The sequence below is a fragment of the Monodon monoceros genome, unplaced genomic scaffold, assembly GCF_005190385.1.
Source record: "Monodon monoceros isolate NGI ecotype Baffin Bay Population unplaced genomic scaffold, NGI_Narwhal_1 Super_Scaffold_9, whole genome shotgun sequence".
In the NCBI taxonomy this organism is placed as follows: Eukaryota; Metazoa; Chordata; class Mammalia; order Artiodactyla; family Monodontidae; genus Monodon; species Monodon monoceros.
The window spans coordinates 16,256,342-16,275,409 of NW_021703786.1; the positions used below are offsets into that span (position 1 = coordinate 16,256,342).

The following is a 19,068-nucleotide window of genomic DNA, read 5'->3' on the forward strand; positions in this document are numbered from 1 at the left end:
TTGCTCAAGTCTTCTATAGCTTCTCCATTTTCTTTCTTTTTTTTTTTTTTTGTCTACTTGTTTTATCTCTACTGAAAGAGGAGGGTACTATTTAATATCCTTCCATCTACTCTTCTTCCTGAAGTTTATATCATCTGATATTAATAACCACTCCAACTTTCCTGTGATTAGTGTTTGTGATAGTATATCTTTTTCCACCCTTCTACTCTTTTTTCTGGGGGGGGTATGTCACGTGGCGTGCAGGATCTTAGTTCCCCATCCAGGGATCAAACCATCACCCCCTGCAGTCGAAGCACAGAGTCTTAACCATTGGGTCTCCAGGGAAGTCCCCCATCCTTTTACTCTTTTTTTTTTTAAGAGAAATTTTCCTTTTTTAAATAATTAATTAAAATTTGGCTGCACTGGGTCTTTGTTGCAGTGTGCGGGCTCTTCATTGCACACGGGCTCTAGAGCAATGGGCTCAGTGGTTGCAGCACACAAGCTTAGTTGCCCCACGGCATGTGGGATCTTAGTTTCCCAACCAGGGATCAAACCCAGGCCCCCTGCATTGGCAGTGTGGAGTCTTAACCACTGCACCACCAGGTAAGTCCCTCCCCATCCTTTTGCTCTCAATCTCCATATTATCTTTAAGTTTTCTTGAATTCTTGAGCATATTTGTAATTGCTCTTTTTAAACGTTTGGATGGTCAATTTTATAAACTGTCCTTTCTGGGTCTGTTTCTATTGCCTAGTTTTTCTTCTGGTTCTTCTTCTGGTATCACTTCCTGCTTCTTTGCATGTATTGTAATATTTGATGGGATGCTGCAAATTCTGTATGCTACACATTGCTGAGCATCTAGATTTTGTGTCTCTCTTTAAAGAATGCTGAGTTTTGATTTAGCAGGCAGTTAAATTAGTTGTGAATCAATTTGATCCTAATTTTTTTCCTTTTAGCCTTTATTAGGGCTGGTCTAGTTTAGCTCCACTACCAAGGTGTGACCCTTCTGAAGTCTCTATTCAATGTCCCAAGGTGTTCAGTGAGCTTTCTCCATTTTGGTTAGTCACGACTCCCAACCTTATTTAAGCTCTGGCAATTCTTCAGTTCAGTTTCCCAGTAATTGTTCTTTCCTTATTAGATGTTCTTTGCCCAGCTTTGTGGGGTCTCAATATGTGCATATATAGTTTACTATTCAGCCAAATTTGTGTAGATTTCTGTAGCCCTTTTTTGAGTGGCTCCCCGCTCTCCAGACACGTATTTAGCCATGCTGGTCTCCCTGAACTTTGATCTCTTTCTCTTCAAATCAGCCAGAACTTTGTGCTGTGCTTGGGTTCCTTCTCCTTGTGCCATTATCTAGAAAATGCCACCAAGCAGAAAGCCAGGGCGATCATAAGGCTCACCTCATTTGTTTCTCAGTCCTGCTCTGCATGTTGTCCAACATCTAATACTGCCTGTTTTCTATGTTTTGTACAGTTTTAGAGTTGTCTACAGCAGGAGGGCAGTGACTGTAATCATGAGAAGCAGAAGTCTCCACCTCTGATTTTAAAGTTTGTATCTTTTTTCTTTTAAACTATGTTTAATATACACTAAGTCCCCTACATATGAACCTTCAAGTCGCGAACTTTCAAAGATGCAAACGTGTGTTATTACATCAATGTCAGGCGTGAGTGAAATTGCAGCTTGCCCTCCGTCTCCTACTGCTGACGATCCTTCAGCTCTACCGTCTCCCACCTCCTCTCCCTCCTCCAGTCAGTAACTCTTCTTGCCTGTTCACTCGATGCCAGCCTCTGTATGCCAGCTGTTGTACCATACTACTGTACTTTTCAAGGTACTGTACTGTAAGATTAAAAACGTTTTCTTTATTTTTTGTGGTTTTTTAAAATGTATTATTTGTGTGAAAAGTATTATAAATCTATACCGTACAGTACTACACAGCTGATTGTGTCAGTTGGGTACCTAGGCTAACTTTCTTGGACTTACAAACAAACTGGACTTAAGAACATGCTCTTGGAACGGAACTCGTTTGTATGTAGGGGACTTACTGTATTTCTAAAGTCACTAGAACATGCAAAATTCTGAACATTAACCAGTGCTTATTTGATAATTTTAAGATATTATGGGTTTTTTTAAATAGGAGTGGTAAAGTTAATGTGCTTATGTTAAAAGCTTTTATCTTTCAGAAATGCATATTTTAGAAATGCATATTTACAGATTAAATAATACAGTGTCTAGGGCTTTTTTCAAAATAAAACAAAATGAGTAAGATAAAAGGGCAGGGGTATAGAAAAAACGAGACTAGCCATAAAGTGACAAGTTCTGTTATCAGTTTGAAGCTGGGTGAGAGGTTCACTATACTATTTTGTCTAGATTGGCATATATTTAAATTTTTCATAAGAAATCAAAGGTCAGTAGAAGTAATATCTGTGTGGTTATACCTCCAACTTGATATGGATCGGTTCATGTGTTCTATTTTGTTTTCAATTTTTAGGGACTGCTTTTTTTTTTTTTTTGACTTAATCCATGTTTCAATTATATAAAATATTTACATTTAATTTTAAAGTAAAATTACAAAACATGATACTTCAGAGGTCTCCCTTTCATTCTTGTCTCTTCATGGTTTTTCTCTCCCCATAAGTAACCATTTTATTCATTTATGATGATTTTTCCATTGTTTCTTTTGAAAATATAAATCCTCAGACACTTTCTTAAATTAAAAGTTAACAAGTTGTGGGATTTCCCTGGCCGCGCAGTGGTTAAGAATCCGCCTGCCAATGCAGGGGACACGGGTTCGATTCCTGGTCCGGGAAAAGCCCACATGCTGCAGAACAACTAAGCCCGTGTGCCACAGCTACTGAGTCTGCGCTCTAGAGCCCATGAGCCACAACTACTGAGCCCGTGTGCCACAACTACTGAAGCTGGGGCGCCTAGAGCCCATGCTCCGTAACAAGAGAAGCCACCACAATGGGAAGCCCGCACACTGCAACGGAGAGTCACCCCCGCTCGCTGCAACTAGAGAAAGCCCGCATGCAGCAACAAAACCCAACGCAGCCAAAAATAAATAAAATAAAATAATTAAAAAACAAAAAAGTTAACCAGTTGTAACCTCAAAGAAAGCAATAAAATAAACAATGTGTACCCTGTGCTTGGACTGTCTTCTACTTTCCCTCATTCAAGCAATTCTAAAGAGCCCATCTCTTTCATGAGGCCTTTTTGAAAAACAGGAGGATCCACTGACTAATCCTGGCCACTCCCTGTGTAAACATCTTCTTCACCTTCCAATAGGCAACAATTTCCCTACATAATATTTAAATGTTATTTGATACATGTTATTACCAATAGATCCTTAGGCTGAATGTTTTTTATGTCTACCTTCTTATGTCTATTGGGTCTGTGACAGTAAACTCTGAAGGATGGAGGATTATGCTTTCTTTCTTTTATATTGTGACTGACACAAGACACTGTACTTTTAAAGAGTCATTTAATAAACACTCTCTATATTGATTACTCTAAGCTATGTTTAAGATTTTACATCTTTTTATAGCGTCACCTGTTTATGTGTCTTTTGAATGACAGCTACTAGTGTCTTTTTGAAATATAAGTAGTCCTATATTAGTATTCCCTACTGCACATTCACTGACTACAATTTTAAGTTTTCTTTTAAAAATCAAAACAGAATTTGAGCCAAATTCTAAAATAAGTATCTTATTCCATTTCTAAATTTAAACATCTTTCCTCTATAAAACCAAAATGAAATTTGCTAAATATATTTAGTAGTATGCACTAAAAGCTAGTATAGGCAGGACACAAGAGGCTATGACATACCCTTCTAAAACAAAATACTTACGCATCTGTAGTCTTTGTACACCCATTGAGATTCAGTACTTCAATGTTCCTACAGTTTTGTGCAAAGGTCCTTTACAGGAAAGAAAGTAAAGGGTTTGAGGTAAAACGGGCACAATTCTCGGCATTAAAAAAATAATAGAAGATACCAATAGTGGTAATAATGGATATTACTGGTACAAAATGGTACAAAAAGTTGTTCACAATTACAAATAAATTACTTTTCAACCATAAACTTTTAAACATCAATCTTTTTGTCAACCAAAGTTAAAATTATCCTAACTTCGAGTAAACAAACTTAAAAAAATTTACTCAAAGCTCCAAACGAACCATTTATAATATGGGGAATCTGGCTTTTTGGGGGGAGCACTTGTTCTTGTTTTATTCTCAAAACCACACATCCCACTACTGGATATTTGTGTTATAAGCAGTGAACGTGTATTTGGGTTCAGAATAGCTTAAGAATATGAAAACTATTCCAGCCTTTTCTGGGTGAGACAGTGCTGTGTTCGGTGTTGTTCTTCACTTCAGTCAAGAAGATGAGTTAATCAATAGCTATGTTTTTACCTTAATGCATTGTCTCCTACTCCAAGACACCCACGAAGACTTAGCTTTCGTAAAAAGCCCCCACACCTTTTTGAAATATTCTCCACTACCCGGCCCTGTAAAAAAAGAAGACAGGTATACAAAGATAAGCCACCACATCGTTTTTGAAAAGACCACATCCTCGTTTTTAAGAGACTTCTGCTCGTTTTAAAGACCTAATTAAATCAATATGAAATTTTCAACTTACTGGGAGAAAGCTTTCCTGATTAACCCATCTACTTGAAACATACCTAAACCCTATATTGTTATTTACTTTGTTCCTCTTGTAAGATACCCTGCATTTGAGGAAATGGTGCTCTGTAGTTCTCTTATGCCACTACATCAATGTAGATTCCCCTCCTGCAGCCACAGGACATTAACTCTCTCTATTATTTCTGTGTATTTACTATAGTACTCTAAATACAGCAGAGACTCAAAGAACACTTCTCAAAAGCTTGCTGAATGGTTTTGTAGGCCAGGCTGCTTTAAATATTTACATCCATGAAGATCAGAGAATTGTGAAAAACAGAAAAATCCAGCACGTCGGTGGGTACCATTTTAAAAGTACTTTATGGGACTTCCCTGGCAGTCCAATGGTTAAGACTTTGCTTTCCAATGCAAGGGGTGTGGGTTTGATCCCTGGTTGGGGAGCTAAGATCCTATATGCCTCGTGGCCAAAAAACCAAAACATAAAACAGAAGCAATATGGTAACAAATTCAATAAAGACTTTAAAAATGGTCCACATCAAAAAAAAAGTCTTTAAAAAAAAATATTAAAAAATAAAAGTACTGGGCTTCCCTGGTGGCGCAGTGGTTGAGAGTCCGCTTGCCGATGCAGAGGACACGGGTTCGTGCCCCGGTCCGGGAAGATCCCACATGCCGCGGAGCGGCTGGGCCCGTGAGCCATGGCTGCTGAGCCTGCGCGTCCGGAGCCTGTGCTCCGCAACGGGAGAGGCCACAACAGTGAGAGGCCCGCGTACCGCAAAAAAATAAATAAAATAAAATAAAAGTACTTTATGAAGATAATATAAAGTTCATGTGAGGTTTTTTTAACTTCTTACATGGATTCTCAAGACCACTAAGTTCCACTAGAACTTGAAAAAAAAAAACCCAACAGAAAAAATAGCTACATCTAAATCTTATTTAATCCTTATAACACAGTGAGGATTACTTCCACTCTCCAGATGAGAAAACCAAGGACTACAGAGCTCAAATTCAGGTTAAAATAATTTAAGCTTAAGCCATTCTTCTCCATTTTAGAGAAAATAGGCAATACTAATAAGAGATAAAATATGGGGGAGAAGTGAGAAGGGAAAAAGTCTCTCCCCAATAAAAGTAATCCAATTCATTCTCTACAAAAACTATCTATAGGCTCCCCCAGAGCCTATAGCCTATAGAACCCAGAGTGCTCATCGAGAAGAATTTATGCAGATATCATGCTCCAATAAATTAACTCCACTTATTTTTAAATAAACAAATATGAAAAGACTTCCTTAAAAAGAGCAAACAAAGGTTCACATTTCCACCACAAAAATAAAAACAAAAATTTCTGAGTCCTATTAATACTAAATAACTCAGTATTATTTCAGTAAAATAATTCTGCTCATTCTCAAAAACTGAACCAGTTCTTGGGAAAATTGCAAGCTTCCATGAAGTTCAGATGTACTGAAATGAACAGTCTCTCTCTCCAGGGAAAGGAGATTTACGTGGTTGGGGCTAATCTGTCCTATATGCTGCAATTACATTCTAACGAGAGAGATGGGGCCACACACCACGCAGTCATACCTCGATATCCCTCTGGAAATCAAACAGGTCAATTCGCTGCCAGTTACTGCCATCCAGAGCCAGAACATTCCAGGCCTATTTTGAAGAAGAAGAGACAGAATGAACAGAAGCTGAAAACGAAGGGGAAAAGCTAGCAAAATCCAAGCTCACAATTCAACCTACTAATGACTGAAATTGACCAAAAAATTTCTTAGCACCTCCACCATTAACTCCCAAAAAGTCAGTCTTATTTCTGATTCATACTTTATTCTCCAAGTAGATTATCTCATAAATGAGTGGGTACAGAAATTAGTAGCTACGAAAGATCTTATATTAGCATGCTGGGGAAAGAACAGGTTGTGATAAGTATCATAGCCGGAAACTGTCTTCTAACTTGAGTTTCCAATCTCAAAATGAGATAATCCAGCTAATGAAAAAGCAAGTCTGTTACTCTATCCCTCAACTAGGAACGAGGTGAGTGTGAAACCAAAGAAAGAAGACGGCACTCTGAATGTCATGTGTTCAATACATATGCCATGTTCAATAAAAATATGCTATTCATAGCATCACTTGTTTGGACCCAAAACTGTGATATGGTGACCTGGGATTTACAAAAGACACTATCATTTCTCAGTATACATGACAGAGACTTAATGCTTTCCTCATTACCAATTTGCTCACTCAAGCATGTTTTTCAATTGGTCATCTTTCCCTTCAACTTGATTCAGTGGTAATTTTAAACAATGAAAGTTTTAAGACTTCTCATACATTTCTTTAATTACCTAAAGGGAGGCAAGAAAGCTTCCAAGATTTTCAACCTTTCAGGATAAGGTGAAAAATGACTCCACTAAGAGTTAACCTTTTGCGGATCGTTCTGTATTTTAATCAGAAAGCCTTTAAACGTTTTCCCTACTAAATTTAAAGTGTAAACAAAAGTCTTAACACTGTTAAGTTATAAACTTAGAATATTATCTCTTACTACAACAATTCAAAACACAGATTCGAAACTGAAATTCTAAAACGGAAATTAAAGATACACTTATAAGCCCCAGGTAACTATCACACAATCAGTAAGAAAGATGTCAGGGGTATGAGGGTAAACCAAGTTATTATTATAGAAATCTTTAAGGTTTTCTCAGGATTTCAATGTTACTTTTCTTTTTGTGGCTTCATATTTTTCCAACAGTTTCTTAAATGGCTCCATGGGAGACAAGAGATAAAACTTTTAAAGATCATATGTTTACTAGATTCTTGGGCTAACTGCATCTCTGATTTGATACTTCTCATTTCCTCATACTACTTTCTTCACCAAGCAGGACACATGCTAAAGTGAGACTAAAATTAGGAATGACAGGTTCCTCTCTAGAGTTTTTGTTGTTTTTTTTTTTAAAGCAAATTAACTAAATACTTCAAGTACAGAGAATAACAGGCTAACTACCGATGTTCCAATTGTACAGATTTAATGAAAATTGGCATTGCGCTTCCTTTTAAGTTAAAACACATTAAGAAGAGGAACCTGAACATGAAAACAACAATTAAAACTCACTCAAATCAACATTCTTGAGATGAGACTCTGCAACCAAACAGGTTAAGACACTGGTCTGGGAATTTTGTTTCTCAATGATGACCTCAGCTTCATATGGAGACAAAAAAGAAACCCCACTCATTTGTACCAGCCATGACTAGGGCAACCACTCAGGTACCAGGAACAGAACTGTCATGAATAGAAATCATCAAAATATGCCTGATTGTTTCTTAAATAGCTGAGATACAGATTTACTATGGCTTTTAGGATGTAGAAATTACATTAAAGTTAGCAAGATGAGGTGGATTTTCTATGGCAAGTTTTGTGGGTTTTTTTTTTTTTGAAGGAAATTGGTGCTGGAAATTTGAAGGAAGTCCTGGGTCCACTTAACAGAGGTAAACACAATACTCTGATGCTGACTATTGTGATATAACCATATTACATACTCAGCACCTAGGACTATACCTGGTACATAGTAGGTTCTCAATAAGTATTTGTTAAACGTCAAAAAGCCATTGTCCAGTTTATAAAAAGATGATAACTGTACGTACTCATTCATTTTATTAATTATTATATATCTGTATTACAATAGAGACTATGAATGATTCATAAAGCAATTTTCCCACAACAGAGATTCTATTCTTAATATTAGTGGCAGCAATAAGATTATGTTTCACTGTTTTGTCATAGTAATGTCAATTGACAAAAATGGATAAGTAAGAGTAATGCAGAAACTGACTTTGAGAATGGAATTTGGTTTGCTCTACAATTTCTTAAAAATTAAATTCTAGCTATAACCTTTTGAGAAAAAAATATAGGGAGATATGTATGTACATAAAATGAATAAGGGAAACATAATGAAATACTATATTATTACAGTTCTGAGTAAAGCCTATTCTTTTAATTTGCATGTTTAGTGCTTTTTCCTTGAAAATGTTTCTTCTGTTTGTATTACACAAATAGTCAAGAATTTCAAAAAATTAAAGTTAGAGATAGTACATATAGTAGAATTCCACTGTAGAATTAACATGGGTTTGGGTATCCCATGGGTGAAACCACAACCTTGGAAACATAACATACAACTACCATCTGAAGTAAATAGTTGGCCTACTACAGAAGCTGATTATCATTAATGTCAGGAAGGGATGCTCTTGTAATCATGTCAGCCATTCTTACCCTGGAGACCTGAGCACAGCGACACAAGGTAACAACATCCAGAAAAGAAAATATCCTAAAAAGAGATGGAGGAAAACTTTATTATATGATGAATTACTTTCTCTTGATTTTTGCTTATAAATAATTGGCGATGTTAACACATGCACAAAAAGGCAGATGTTCTTTAAACAATAACACAAAAAGCTGGGGCAATTTACAATACTGCCCATAAAAATGTAGGGGGAAAAGGTAATCTTTTACTTGATAACGTACGTGTAAGTACCATAACGAGTTCATTTATTCACATCAAGGGATGATAAAATATTTCTGATACTTTTTAAAGTAAAAAACCAATTTCCACATTCTGGTTATCAAAAGAAACAGGCTAGGGGATGGTTATGTTTATAAAGAATTTTACAGCTATGAAGGAAAAAAGATAAAATATTGGTAAAACCTAAAACTGAGCAACTATAAAATGTTAAATCTCTATATATTTAATTCCAATTTGGGAAATTATAAAACTCAGTTAACACATCAATGTCAGGACACACCACCTAAAATTCTTCTCAGTCTTAGAGAGGCTAAATATTTATTTTGTAGCGTTATTATTTGAAATAATTAATTTGCCTAAAGGAAGATAACTCTCTATACCATAAGCCACCTGTAAAAACAGGTCAGAGCATCCTGGGAATAAAGTGAACGGGTTACTTGTGCCTACAGTTCTCCTTACTCATGAACGCCCTTCAAGATCATTTTCATCTGAATAACAAGTAAAGCTCTTGTGCAGGTGGCAAAAGGTACAACAGAGCATGTACTCTAAAGACGATACTCCTTGAGATAGCTGGAGTGTTACAAAATGGAGGTCAGGAAGCATTAATCTGGAGACGAATGAAAGCTACACTTTCTTTTCTGTTATTACTCTGAGTTAGCTTAATAGAGCAAAATTTTGTTATTTAGTGATTAGAGGCTGTCAATCACATTTTAGAACTTGGAATAAACTGAGTTAATAATTACATCAGACAAAGTTATATGCATTTTGTAAATAAAATTTTTTGAAACTCTTTAAAATTGGGGTAATATACATAACATTAAACTTACCATTTAACCACTTTTAAGGGTATAGTTCAGGGGCATTTAAGTACATTCACACTGTTGTACCACCACCACCACCATCCATCTCTAGAACTTTCTCATCTCCCCAAACTGAAACTCTGGACACAGTAAACAATGACTCCCCATTTCCCTCTCCCCCAGCCGCTGGCAACCACCACTCTACTTCCATTCTTTACGAATTTGGCTACTCTAGGTACTTCATATGAGTGGAATCATGGTATTTGCCCTTTTGTGATGGGCTTATTTCATTTAGCACCAATGTCTTCAAGGTCCATCCATGTTGTAGCATGTAGTATCAGAATTTCCTTCCTTTTTAAAGCTGTATACCACATTTTCCACATCTGTCCATAGACGGAAACGTTGAAACTTTCTTGTTCCCCTGAGGCGGACTTGCTACCACCCTGATGGCTCTCTTTAATAAAATAAATTTCAAATGGCGGAGGAGGAACCAAGTTGGTGGAGTAGAAGGACGTGCTCTCACTCCCTCTTGCGAGAACACCGGAATCACAACTAGCTGCTGGACAATCATCGACAGGAAGACGCTGGAACTCACCAAAATGATACCCCACATCCAAAGACAAAGGAGAAGCCACAGTGAGACGGTAGAAGGGGCGCAATCACAGTAAAATCAAATCCCATAACTGCTGGGTGGGCGACTCACAGACTGGAGAACACTTACACCACAGAAGTCCACCCACTGGAGTGAAGGTTCTGAGCCCTACGTCAGGCTTCCCAACCTGGGGGTCCGGCAACGGGAGGAGGAATTCCTAGAGAATCAGACTTTGAAGGCTAGTGGGAATTGATTGCAGGACTGGGAAAAACAGAGACTCCACTCTTGGAGGGCACATACAAAGTAGTGTGCGCACTGGGACCCAGGGAAAGGAGCAGTGACCCCAGGGGAGACTGAACCAGACCTACCTGCTAGTGTCGGAGGGTCTCCTGCAGAGGCAGGGGGGTGGCTGTGGCTCACCGTGGGGACAAGGACACTGGCAGCAGAAGTTCTGGGAAGTACTCCTTGGCGTGAGCCCTCCCAGAGTCCGGCGTGAGCCCTCCCAGAGTCCGCCATTAGCCCCACCAAACAGCCCAGGTAGGCTCCAGTGTTGGGTTGCCTCAGGCCAAACAAGCAACAGGGAGGGAACCCAGCCCCACCCATCAACAGTCAAGTGGATTGAAGCTTTACTGAGCTCTGCCCACCAGAGCAACAGTCAGCTCTACCCACCACCAGTCCCTCCCATCAGGGAACTTGCACAAGCCTCTTAGATAGCCTCATCCACCAGAGGGCAGACAGCAGAAGCAAGAAGACTACAATCCTGCAGCCTGTGGAACAAAAACCACATTCACAGAAAGAAAGACAAGATGAAAAGGCAGAGAGCTACGTACCAGATGAAGGAAAAAGATAAAACCCCAGAAAAACAACTAAATGAAGTGGAGACAGGCAAACCTTCCAGAAAAAGAATTCAGAAAAATGACAGTGAAGATGATCCAGGACCTCGGAAAAAGAATGGAGGCAAAGATCAAGAAGATGCAAGAAATGTTTAACAAAGATCTAGAAGAAGTAAAGAACAAACAAACAGAGATGAACAATACAATAACTGATATGAAAACTACACTAGAAGGAATCAATAGCAGAATAACTCAGGCAGAAGAACGGATAAGTGACCTGGAAGACAGAACGGTGGAATTCACTGCTGCGGAACAGAATAAAGAAAAAAGAATGAAAAGAAATGAAGACAGCCTAAGAGACCTCTGGGACAACATTAAACGTCAACAACATTTGCATTATAGGGGTCCCAGAAGGAGAAGAGAGAGAGAAAGGACCTGAGAAAATATTTGAAGAGATTATAGTCAAAAACTTCCCTAACATGGGAAAGGAAATAGCCTCCCAAGTCCAGGAAGCGCAGCGAGTCCCATACAGGATAAACCCAAGGAGAAACATGCCAAGACACATAAGTAATCAAATTGGCAAAAATTAAAGACAAAGAAAAATTACTGAAAGCAGTGAGGGAAAAAAGACAAATAACATACAAGGGAACTCCCATAAGGTTAACAGCTGATTTTTCAGCAGAAACTCTACAAGCCAGAAGGGAGTGGCAAGATATACTTAAACTGATGAAAGGGAAGAACCTATAACCAAGATTACTCTACCCGGCAAGGATCTCATTCAGATTCGATGGAGAAATCAAAAGCTTTACAGACAAGCAAAAGCTAAGAGAATTCAGCACCACCAAACCAGCTCTACAACAAATGCTAAAGGAACTTCTCTAAGTGGGAAACACAAGAGAAGAAAAGGACCTACAAAAACAAACCCAAAACAATTAAGAAAATGGTCATAGGAACATACATATCAATAATTACCTTAAACGTGAATGGATTAAATGCTCCAACCAAAAGACACAGGCTTGCTGAATGGATACAAAAACAAGACCCATATATATGCTGTCTACAAGAGACCCACTTCAGACCTAGGGACACATACAGACTGAAAGTGAGGGGATGGAAAAAGATATTCCATGCAAATGGAAATCAAAAGAAAGCTGGAGTAGCTATATTCATATCAAATAAAATAGACTTTAAAATAAAGAATGTTACAAGAGACAAGGAAGGACACTACCTAATGATCAAGGGATCAATCCAAGAAGAAGATATAACAATTATAAAAATATACGCACCCAACATAGGAGCACCTCAATACATAAGGCAACTGCTAACAGCTATAAGAGGAAATCGAAAGTAACACAATAATAGTGGGGGACTTTAACACCTCACTTACACCAATGGACAGATCATCCAAAATGAAAATAAATAAGGAAACACAAGCTTTAAATGACACAACAGATCAGATAGATTTAATTGATATTTATAGGACATTCCATCCAGAAACAGCAGATTACACTTTCTTCTCAAGTGCTCATGGAACATTCTTCAGGATAGATCACATCTTGGGTCACAAATCAAGCCTCAGTAAATTTAAGAAAACTGAAATCATATCAAGCATCTTTTCTGACCACAATGCTATGAGATTAGAAATCAATTACAAAGAAGAAAACGTAAAAAACACAAACACATGGAGGCTAAACAATACATTACTAAATAACCGAGAAATCACTGAAGAAATCAAAGAGGAAATCAAAAAATACCTAGAGACAAATGACAATGAAAAGACGACGATCCAAAACCTATGGGATGCAGCAAAAGCAGTTCTAAGAGGGAAGTTTATAGCTATACAAGCCTACCTCAAGAAACAAGAAAAATCTCAAATACACAATCTAACCTTACACCTAAAGGAACTAGAGAAAGAACAAACAAAACCCAAAGTTAGCAGAAGGAAAGAAATCATAAAGATCAGAGCAGAAATAAATGAAATACAAACAAAGGAAACAATAGCAAAGATCAATAAAACTAAAAGCTGGTTCTTTGAGAAGATAAACAAAATGGATAAACAATTAACCAGACTCATCAAGAGGGAGAGGACTCAAATCAATAAAATTAGAAATGAAAAAGGAGAAGTTACAACAGACACTGAAGAACTACAAAGCATCCTAAGAGACTACTACAAGCAACTCTATGCCAATAAAATGGACAACCTGGAAGAAATGGACAAATTCTTAGAAAGGTATATATAACCTTCCAAGACTGAACCAGGAAGAAATAGAAAATATGAACAGAACAATCACAAGTAATGAAATTGAAACTGTGATTAAAAATCTTCCAACAAGCAGAAAGTCCAGGACCAGATGGCTTCACAGGTGAATCCTATCAAACATTTAGAGAAGAGCTAACACCCATCCTTCTCAAACTCTTCCAAAAAATTGCAGAGGAAGGGGCTTCCCTGGTGGCACAGTGGTTGCGAGTCCGCCTGCTGATGCAGGGGACACAGGTTCGTGCCCTAGTCCGGGAAGATCCCACATGTCGTGGAGCAGCTGGGCCCGTGAGCCATGGCTGCTGAGCCTACGTGTCCGGAGCCTGTGCTCCGCAACAGGAGAGGCGACAACAGTGAGAGGCCCGCGTACCAAAAAAAAAAAAAAGCTGCAGAGGAAGGAACACTCCCAAACTCATTCTCTGAGGCCATCATCACCCTGATACCAAAACCAGACAAAGATACTACAAAAAAAGAAAATTACAGACCAATATCACTGATGAATATAGATGCAAAAATCCTCAACAAAATACTAGCAAACAGAATCCAGCAACACATTAACAGGATCATACACCATGACCAAGTGGGATTTATCCCAGGGATGCAAGAATTCTTCAATATATGCAAATCAATCAATGTGATACACCATATTAACAAATTGAAGAATAAAAACCATATGATCATCTCAATAGATGCAGAAAAAGCTTTTGACAAAATTCAACACCCATTTATGATAAAAACTCTCCAGAAAGTGGGCATAGAGGGAACCTACCTCAACATAATAAAGGCCATATATGACAAACCCACAGCAAACATCATTCTCAATGGTGAAAAACTGAAAGCATTTCCCCTAAGATCAGGAACAAGACAAGGATGTCCACTCTCACCACTATTATTCAACATAGTTTTGGAAGTCCTAGCCACGGAAATCAGAGAAGAAAAAGAAATAAAAGGAATACAAATTGGAAAAGAAGAAGTAAAACTGTCACTGTTTGCAGATGACATGATACTATACATAGAGAATCCTAAAGATGCCACCAGAAAACTACTAGAGCTAATCAATGAATTTGGTAAAGTTGCAGGATACAAAATTAATGCACAGAAATCTCTTGCATTCCTATACACTAATGATGAAAAATCTGAAAGAGAAATTAAACATTCCCATTTACCACTGCAACAAAAAGAATAAAATACCTAGAAATAAACCTACCTAGGGAGACAAAAGACCTGTATGCAGAAAACTATAAGACACTGATGAAAGAAATTGAAGATGATACCAACAGATGGAGAGATATACCATGTTCTTGTATTGAAAGAATCAGTATTGTGAAAATGACTATACTACCCAAAGCAATCTACAGATTCAATGCAATCCCTGTCAAATTACCAATGGCATTTTTTACAGAATTAGAACAAAAAATCTTAAAATTTGTATGGAGATACAAAAGACCCCGAATAGCCAAAGCAGTCTTGAGGGAAAAAAAACGGAGCTGGAGGAATCAGACTCCCTGACTTCAGACTATACTACAAAGCTACAGTAATCAAGACAATATGGTACTGGCACAAAAACAGAAACATAGATCAATGGAACAAGATAGAAAGCCCAGAGATAAACCCACGCACCTATGGTCAACAAATCTATGCAAAGGAGGCAAGAATATACAATGGAGAAAAGACAGTCTCTTCAATAAGTGGTGATGGGAAAACTGGACAGCTACATGTAAAAGAATGAAATTAGAACACTCCCTAACACCATACACAAAAATAAACTCAAAATGGATTCGAGACCTAAATGTAAGACCAGACACTATAAAACTCTTAGAGGAAAACATAGGAAGAACACTCTGACATAAATCACAGGAAGATCTTTTTTGATCCACCTCCTGGAGTAATGGAAGTAAAAACAAAAATAAACAAATGGGACCTAATGAAACTTCAAAGCTTTTGCACAGCAAAGGAAACCACAAACAAGACAAAAAGACAACTCTCAGAATGGGAGAAAATATTTGCAAACGAATCAACGGACAAAGGATTAATATCCAAAATATATAAACAGCTCATGCAGCTCAATATTAAAGAAACAAACAACCCAATCCAACAATGGATTTAGGCAGAAGACCTAAACAGACATTTCTCCAAAGAAGACATACAGATGGCCAAGAAGCACATGAAAAGCTGCTCAACATCACTATTAGAGAAATGCAAATCAAAACTACAATGAGGTATCACCTCACACCAGTTAGAATTGGCATCATCAGAAAATCTACAAACAACAAATGCTGGAAAGGGTGTGGAGAAAAGGGAAGCCTCTTGCACTGTTGGTGAGAATGTAAATTGATACAGCCACTATGGAGAACAGTATGGAGGTTCCTTAAAAAACTAAAAATAGAATTAACATATGATCCAGCAATCCCACTACTGGGCATATACCCAGAGAAAACCATAATTCAAAAAGACACATGCACCCCAATGTTCACTGCAGCACTATTTACAACAGCCAGGTCATGGAAGCAACCTAAATGCCCATCGACAGACAAATGGATAAAGAAGTTGTGGTACATATATACAATGGAATATTACTCAGCCATAAAAAGGAATGAAATTGAATCATTTGTTGAGACGTGGATGGATCTAGAGACTGTCATACAGAGTGAAGTAAGTCAGAAAGAGAAAAACTAATATCATATATTAACGAATGTATGTGGAACCTAGAAAAATGGTACAGATGAACCAGTTTGCAGGGCAGAAGTTGAGACACAGGTGTAGAGAACAAACGTATGGACACCAAGGGGGGAAAACCACGGGGTGGGTGGGGGGGTGGGTATGGTGGTGTGCTGAACTGGGCAATTGGGATTGACATGTATACACAGATGTGTATAAAACTGATGACTAATAAGAACCTGTTGTATAAAAAAATAAAATAAAATTCAAAAATTCAATAAGTAAATAAAATAAATTTCCCACCTTTTAAAATACTGATTACAAATCATTCCCAAATAAATATATATACCCCCAGGTACCTCAATTCCTAAAACAGTAAGTTTATCTAATGCAACAAACCTTCTTACACTGCTTAAATGCTGCTGCTTTTTCCTGTCATCCACTATATAGTGCCTTTATGTGGAGCTTCATAGTCTAAAGATCCTGTTTCTGCCAAATTACCACTAATCCCTGAGCAATTTGTATAAATATAATATTACACATGGCGGGGGCACAGGAGAGAAATTTTAGATAACGATCCTAGTTAGACTTTAGTAAACTTTCAACAGATAGATTCTTTACAAAATAAAGATGGACATGAAACCTCAGACTATAGGTCAAATGCAGACCTAGGAGACTCTCTGAAGCACATGCCCCAACAACCATAATTTCATTCTTAGAATGTACTGCCTGGGGTACTTAATGTCAAAATTCCCATAAGTTGGCTTTTCACCTGGGTTTGACATTATGATACATTAAAAAGAGAGAGAGAAGACAAATACAGTCGCTGTGCTCCTCTATCAAGCAATAAGAGCTTGGACTCTCCACTCCTGATTTGGCTCCCTGGTATGTGATAAGCCTCTGTGCTTAAATCCCTTCTACTCCACAAGCAGTCTGTCTAAATGTCTGCTATTATTTAGTAGCTTCTGACTTCTATTTATTCTACGTACATGACAACAGAGACAATTACCTTTAGAAACCCAAATATAAGGATTGATGGGATAAGCTGCCAGAGTTTTAGTTACAGTGACTGGGGGGGTGGGGGAGGATGGAGGATGGAGAGGAGGAGGTTCACAGTGAACATTTATTCTTCTAAATATGGTAACATTAACTTAAATAAAAAACATCACTATAAGTATGTATTTGTAGGATAAATCAAGGGGAAACGACAGTGACATTTCTATATGATAGGCCAGAACAATAAAACATTATACTTAGAACGTTCCTGCTTTTCATCATCTTCAGGCTTGGTACCTTACACTTTAACCCTTTACATAATTCCTTCTTGAGGATACCTATTATCCATAACCAGAATGGTTATGATCAAAGAGATAAGAAAACTGACGTAGAATGAAAGGTCTGTTATTGTTGAAGGATCCTGCTTGACTGCTTCAATAAAAGTCCTCCTCCTTCTCTTATCAATAGATTGTTGAAAAACCGGCCTAGCTTTGAGGCAAAGTGGGCCTCACCTTCCCCACTCACACAAAAAGACTTTGGCCAGGTCTCTGAGACATTATGTGGAAGAAGACAGGGTCTGGTTATAAACAAATCTATTGCTGTATAAAGAAAGAAAGAAAGAAAGAAAAAAAAAAAAAACAAAACCCTTAATACTAGATTCTTGGAGAACATGGAGCTGGCTGCTAAAGTAAATACCGAGAGTAGATTTGGGGATATGGTTACCCATGGTATGGTTCTGCAAAAAAAGATTTACTCCCAACTTCCTTTGGCTTGACAGTCTTATGACAAAAATCCCAAACCTTCTTGAGCAATACCTCTTAATATAGTTCTGTTTATTAAATAAATTTAAAAAGCATAGCGTGATCCTGGAGAAGGTATAACAAAATAAGTAATTCCATTTATATCATGGGGATATCTATGGGTACGACTCTTTTGGAGAGTAGTTCAATAGTACCCATTAAAATAAAAAACACAGGGCTTCGCTGGGGGTGCAGAGGTTAAGAATCCGCCTGCCAGGGCTTCCCTGGTGGCGCAGTGGTTGAGAATCTGCCGGCCAATGCAGGCGACACGGGTTCGAGCCCTGGTCTGGGAAGATCCCATATGCCGCAGAGCAACCGGGCCCGTGAGCCACAACTACTGAGCCTGTGCGTCTGGAGCCTGTGCTCCGCAACAAGAGAGGCCGCGACAGTGAGAGGCCCACGCACCGCAATGAAGAGTGGCCCCAGCTCGCTGCAACTAGAGAAAGCCCTCGCACAGAAACGAAGACCCAACACAGCCATAAATAAATAAATAGGTAAATAAGTAAAGAAAGAAAGAAAGAATCCGCCTGCCAATGCAGGGGACACAGGTTCGAGCCCTGGTTTGGGAAGATCCCACATGCCGCGGAGCAACTAAGCCCGTGCACCACAACTACTGAGCCTGCGCTCTAGAGCCCGCGAGCCACAACTACTGAACCCGCACGATACAACTACTGAAGCCCACGTGCCTAGAGCCCGTGCTCCGCAATAGAGAAGCCACCACGATAAGAAGCCCGCGCACCACAACGAATAGTAGCCCCTGCTAGCCGCCAACTCGAGAAAGCCCGCGCACAGCAACGAAGACCCAACACAGCCAAAAATAAAATAAAATTAAAAAAAAAAAAACAAAAAAAACACAGACACTACATCCTGTAGAAGCAAAAGTATGAGTAAAGATATTTATCAGAATGTTTATGGCAGCATTACTTGAAATATCAAAAAGTTCGAAAATGACCTTAACATACATCAATTAAAAAATGCTTAAATATATTATGGTACAAAAAAAAATTTGCACTTTG

At 38.2% G+C, this 19,068-nt stretch overlaps 1 protein-coding gene across 2 annotated transcripts in view; it reads right to left on the minus strand.

The window, feature by feature from the left end:
- The window catches only part of FBXL20 (F-box and leucine rich repeat protein 20), a 112,037-nt gene that overhangs the window by 26,355 nt on the left and 66,614 nt on the right, over positions 1-19,068 (minus strand). For both annotated transcript variants that reach the window (XM_029210830.1, XM_029210829.1), the window contains exons 3-6: positions 8,867-8,921; positions 6,187-6,261; positions 4,384-4,478; positions 3,821-3,889 (exon numbers count right to left, since the gene is read on the minus strand). In XM_029210830.1, the coding sequence (XP_029066663.1) occupies positions 3,821-3,889; positions 4,384-4,478; positions 6,187-6,261; positions 8,867-8,921 (294 nt within the window). The remainder of the gene's footprint in view (positions 1-3,820; positions 3,890-4,383; positions 4,479-6,186; positions 6,262-8,866; positions 8,922-19,068) is intronic.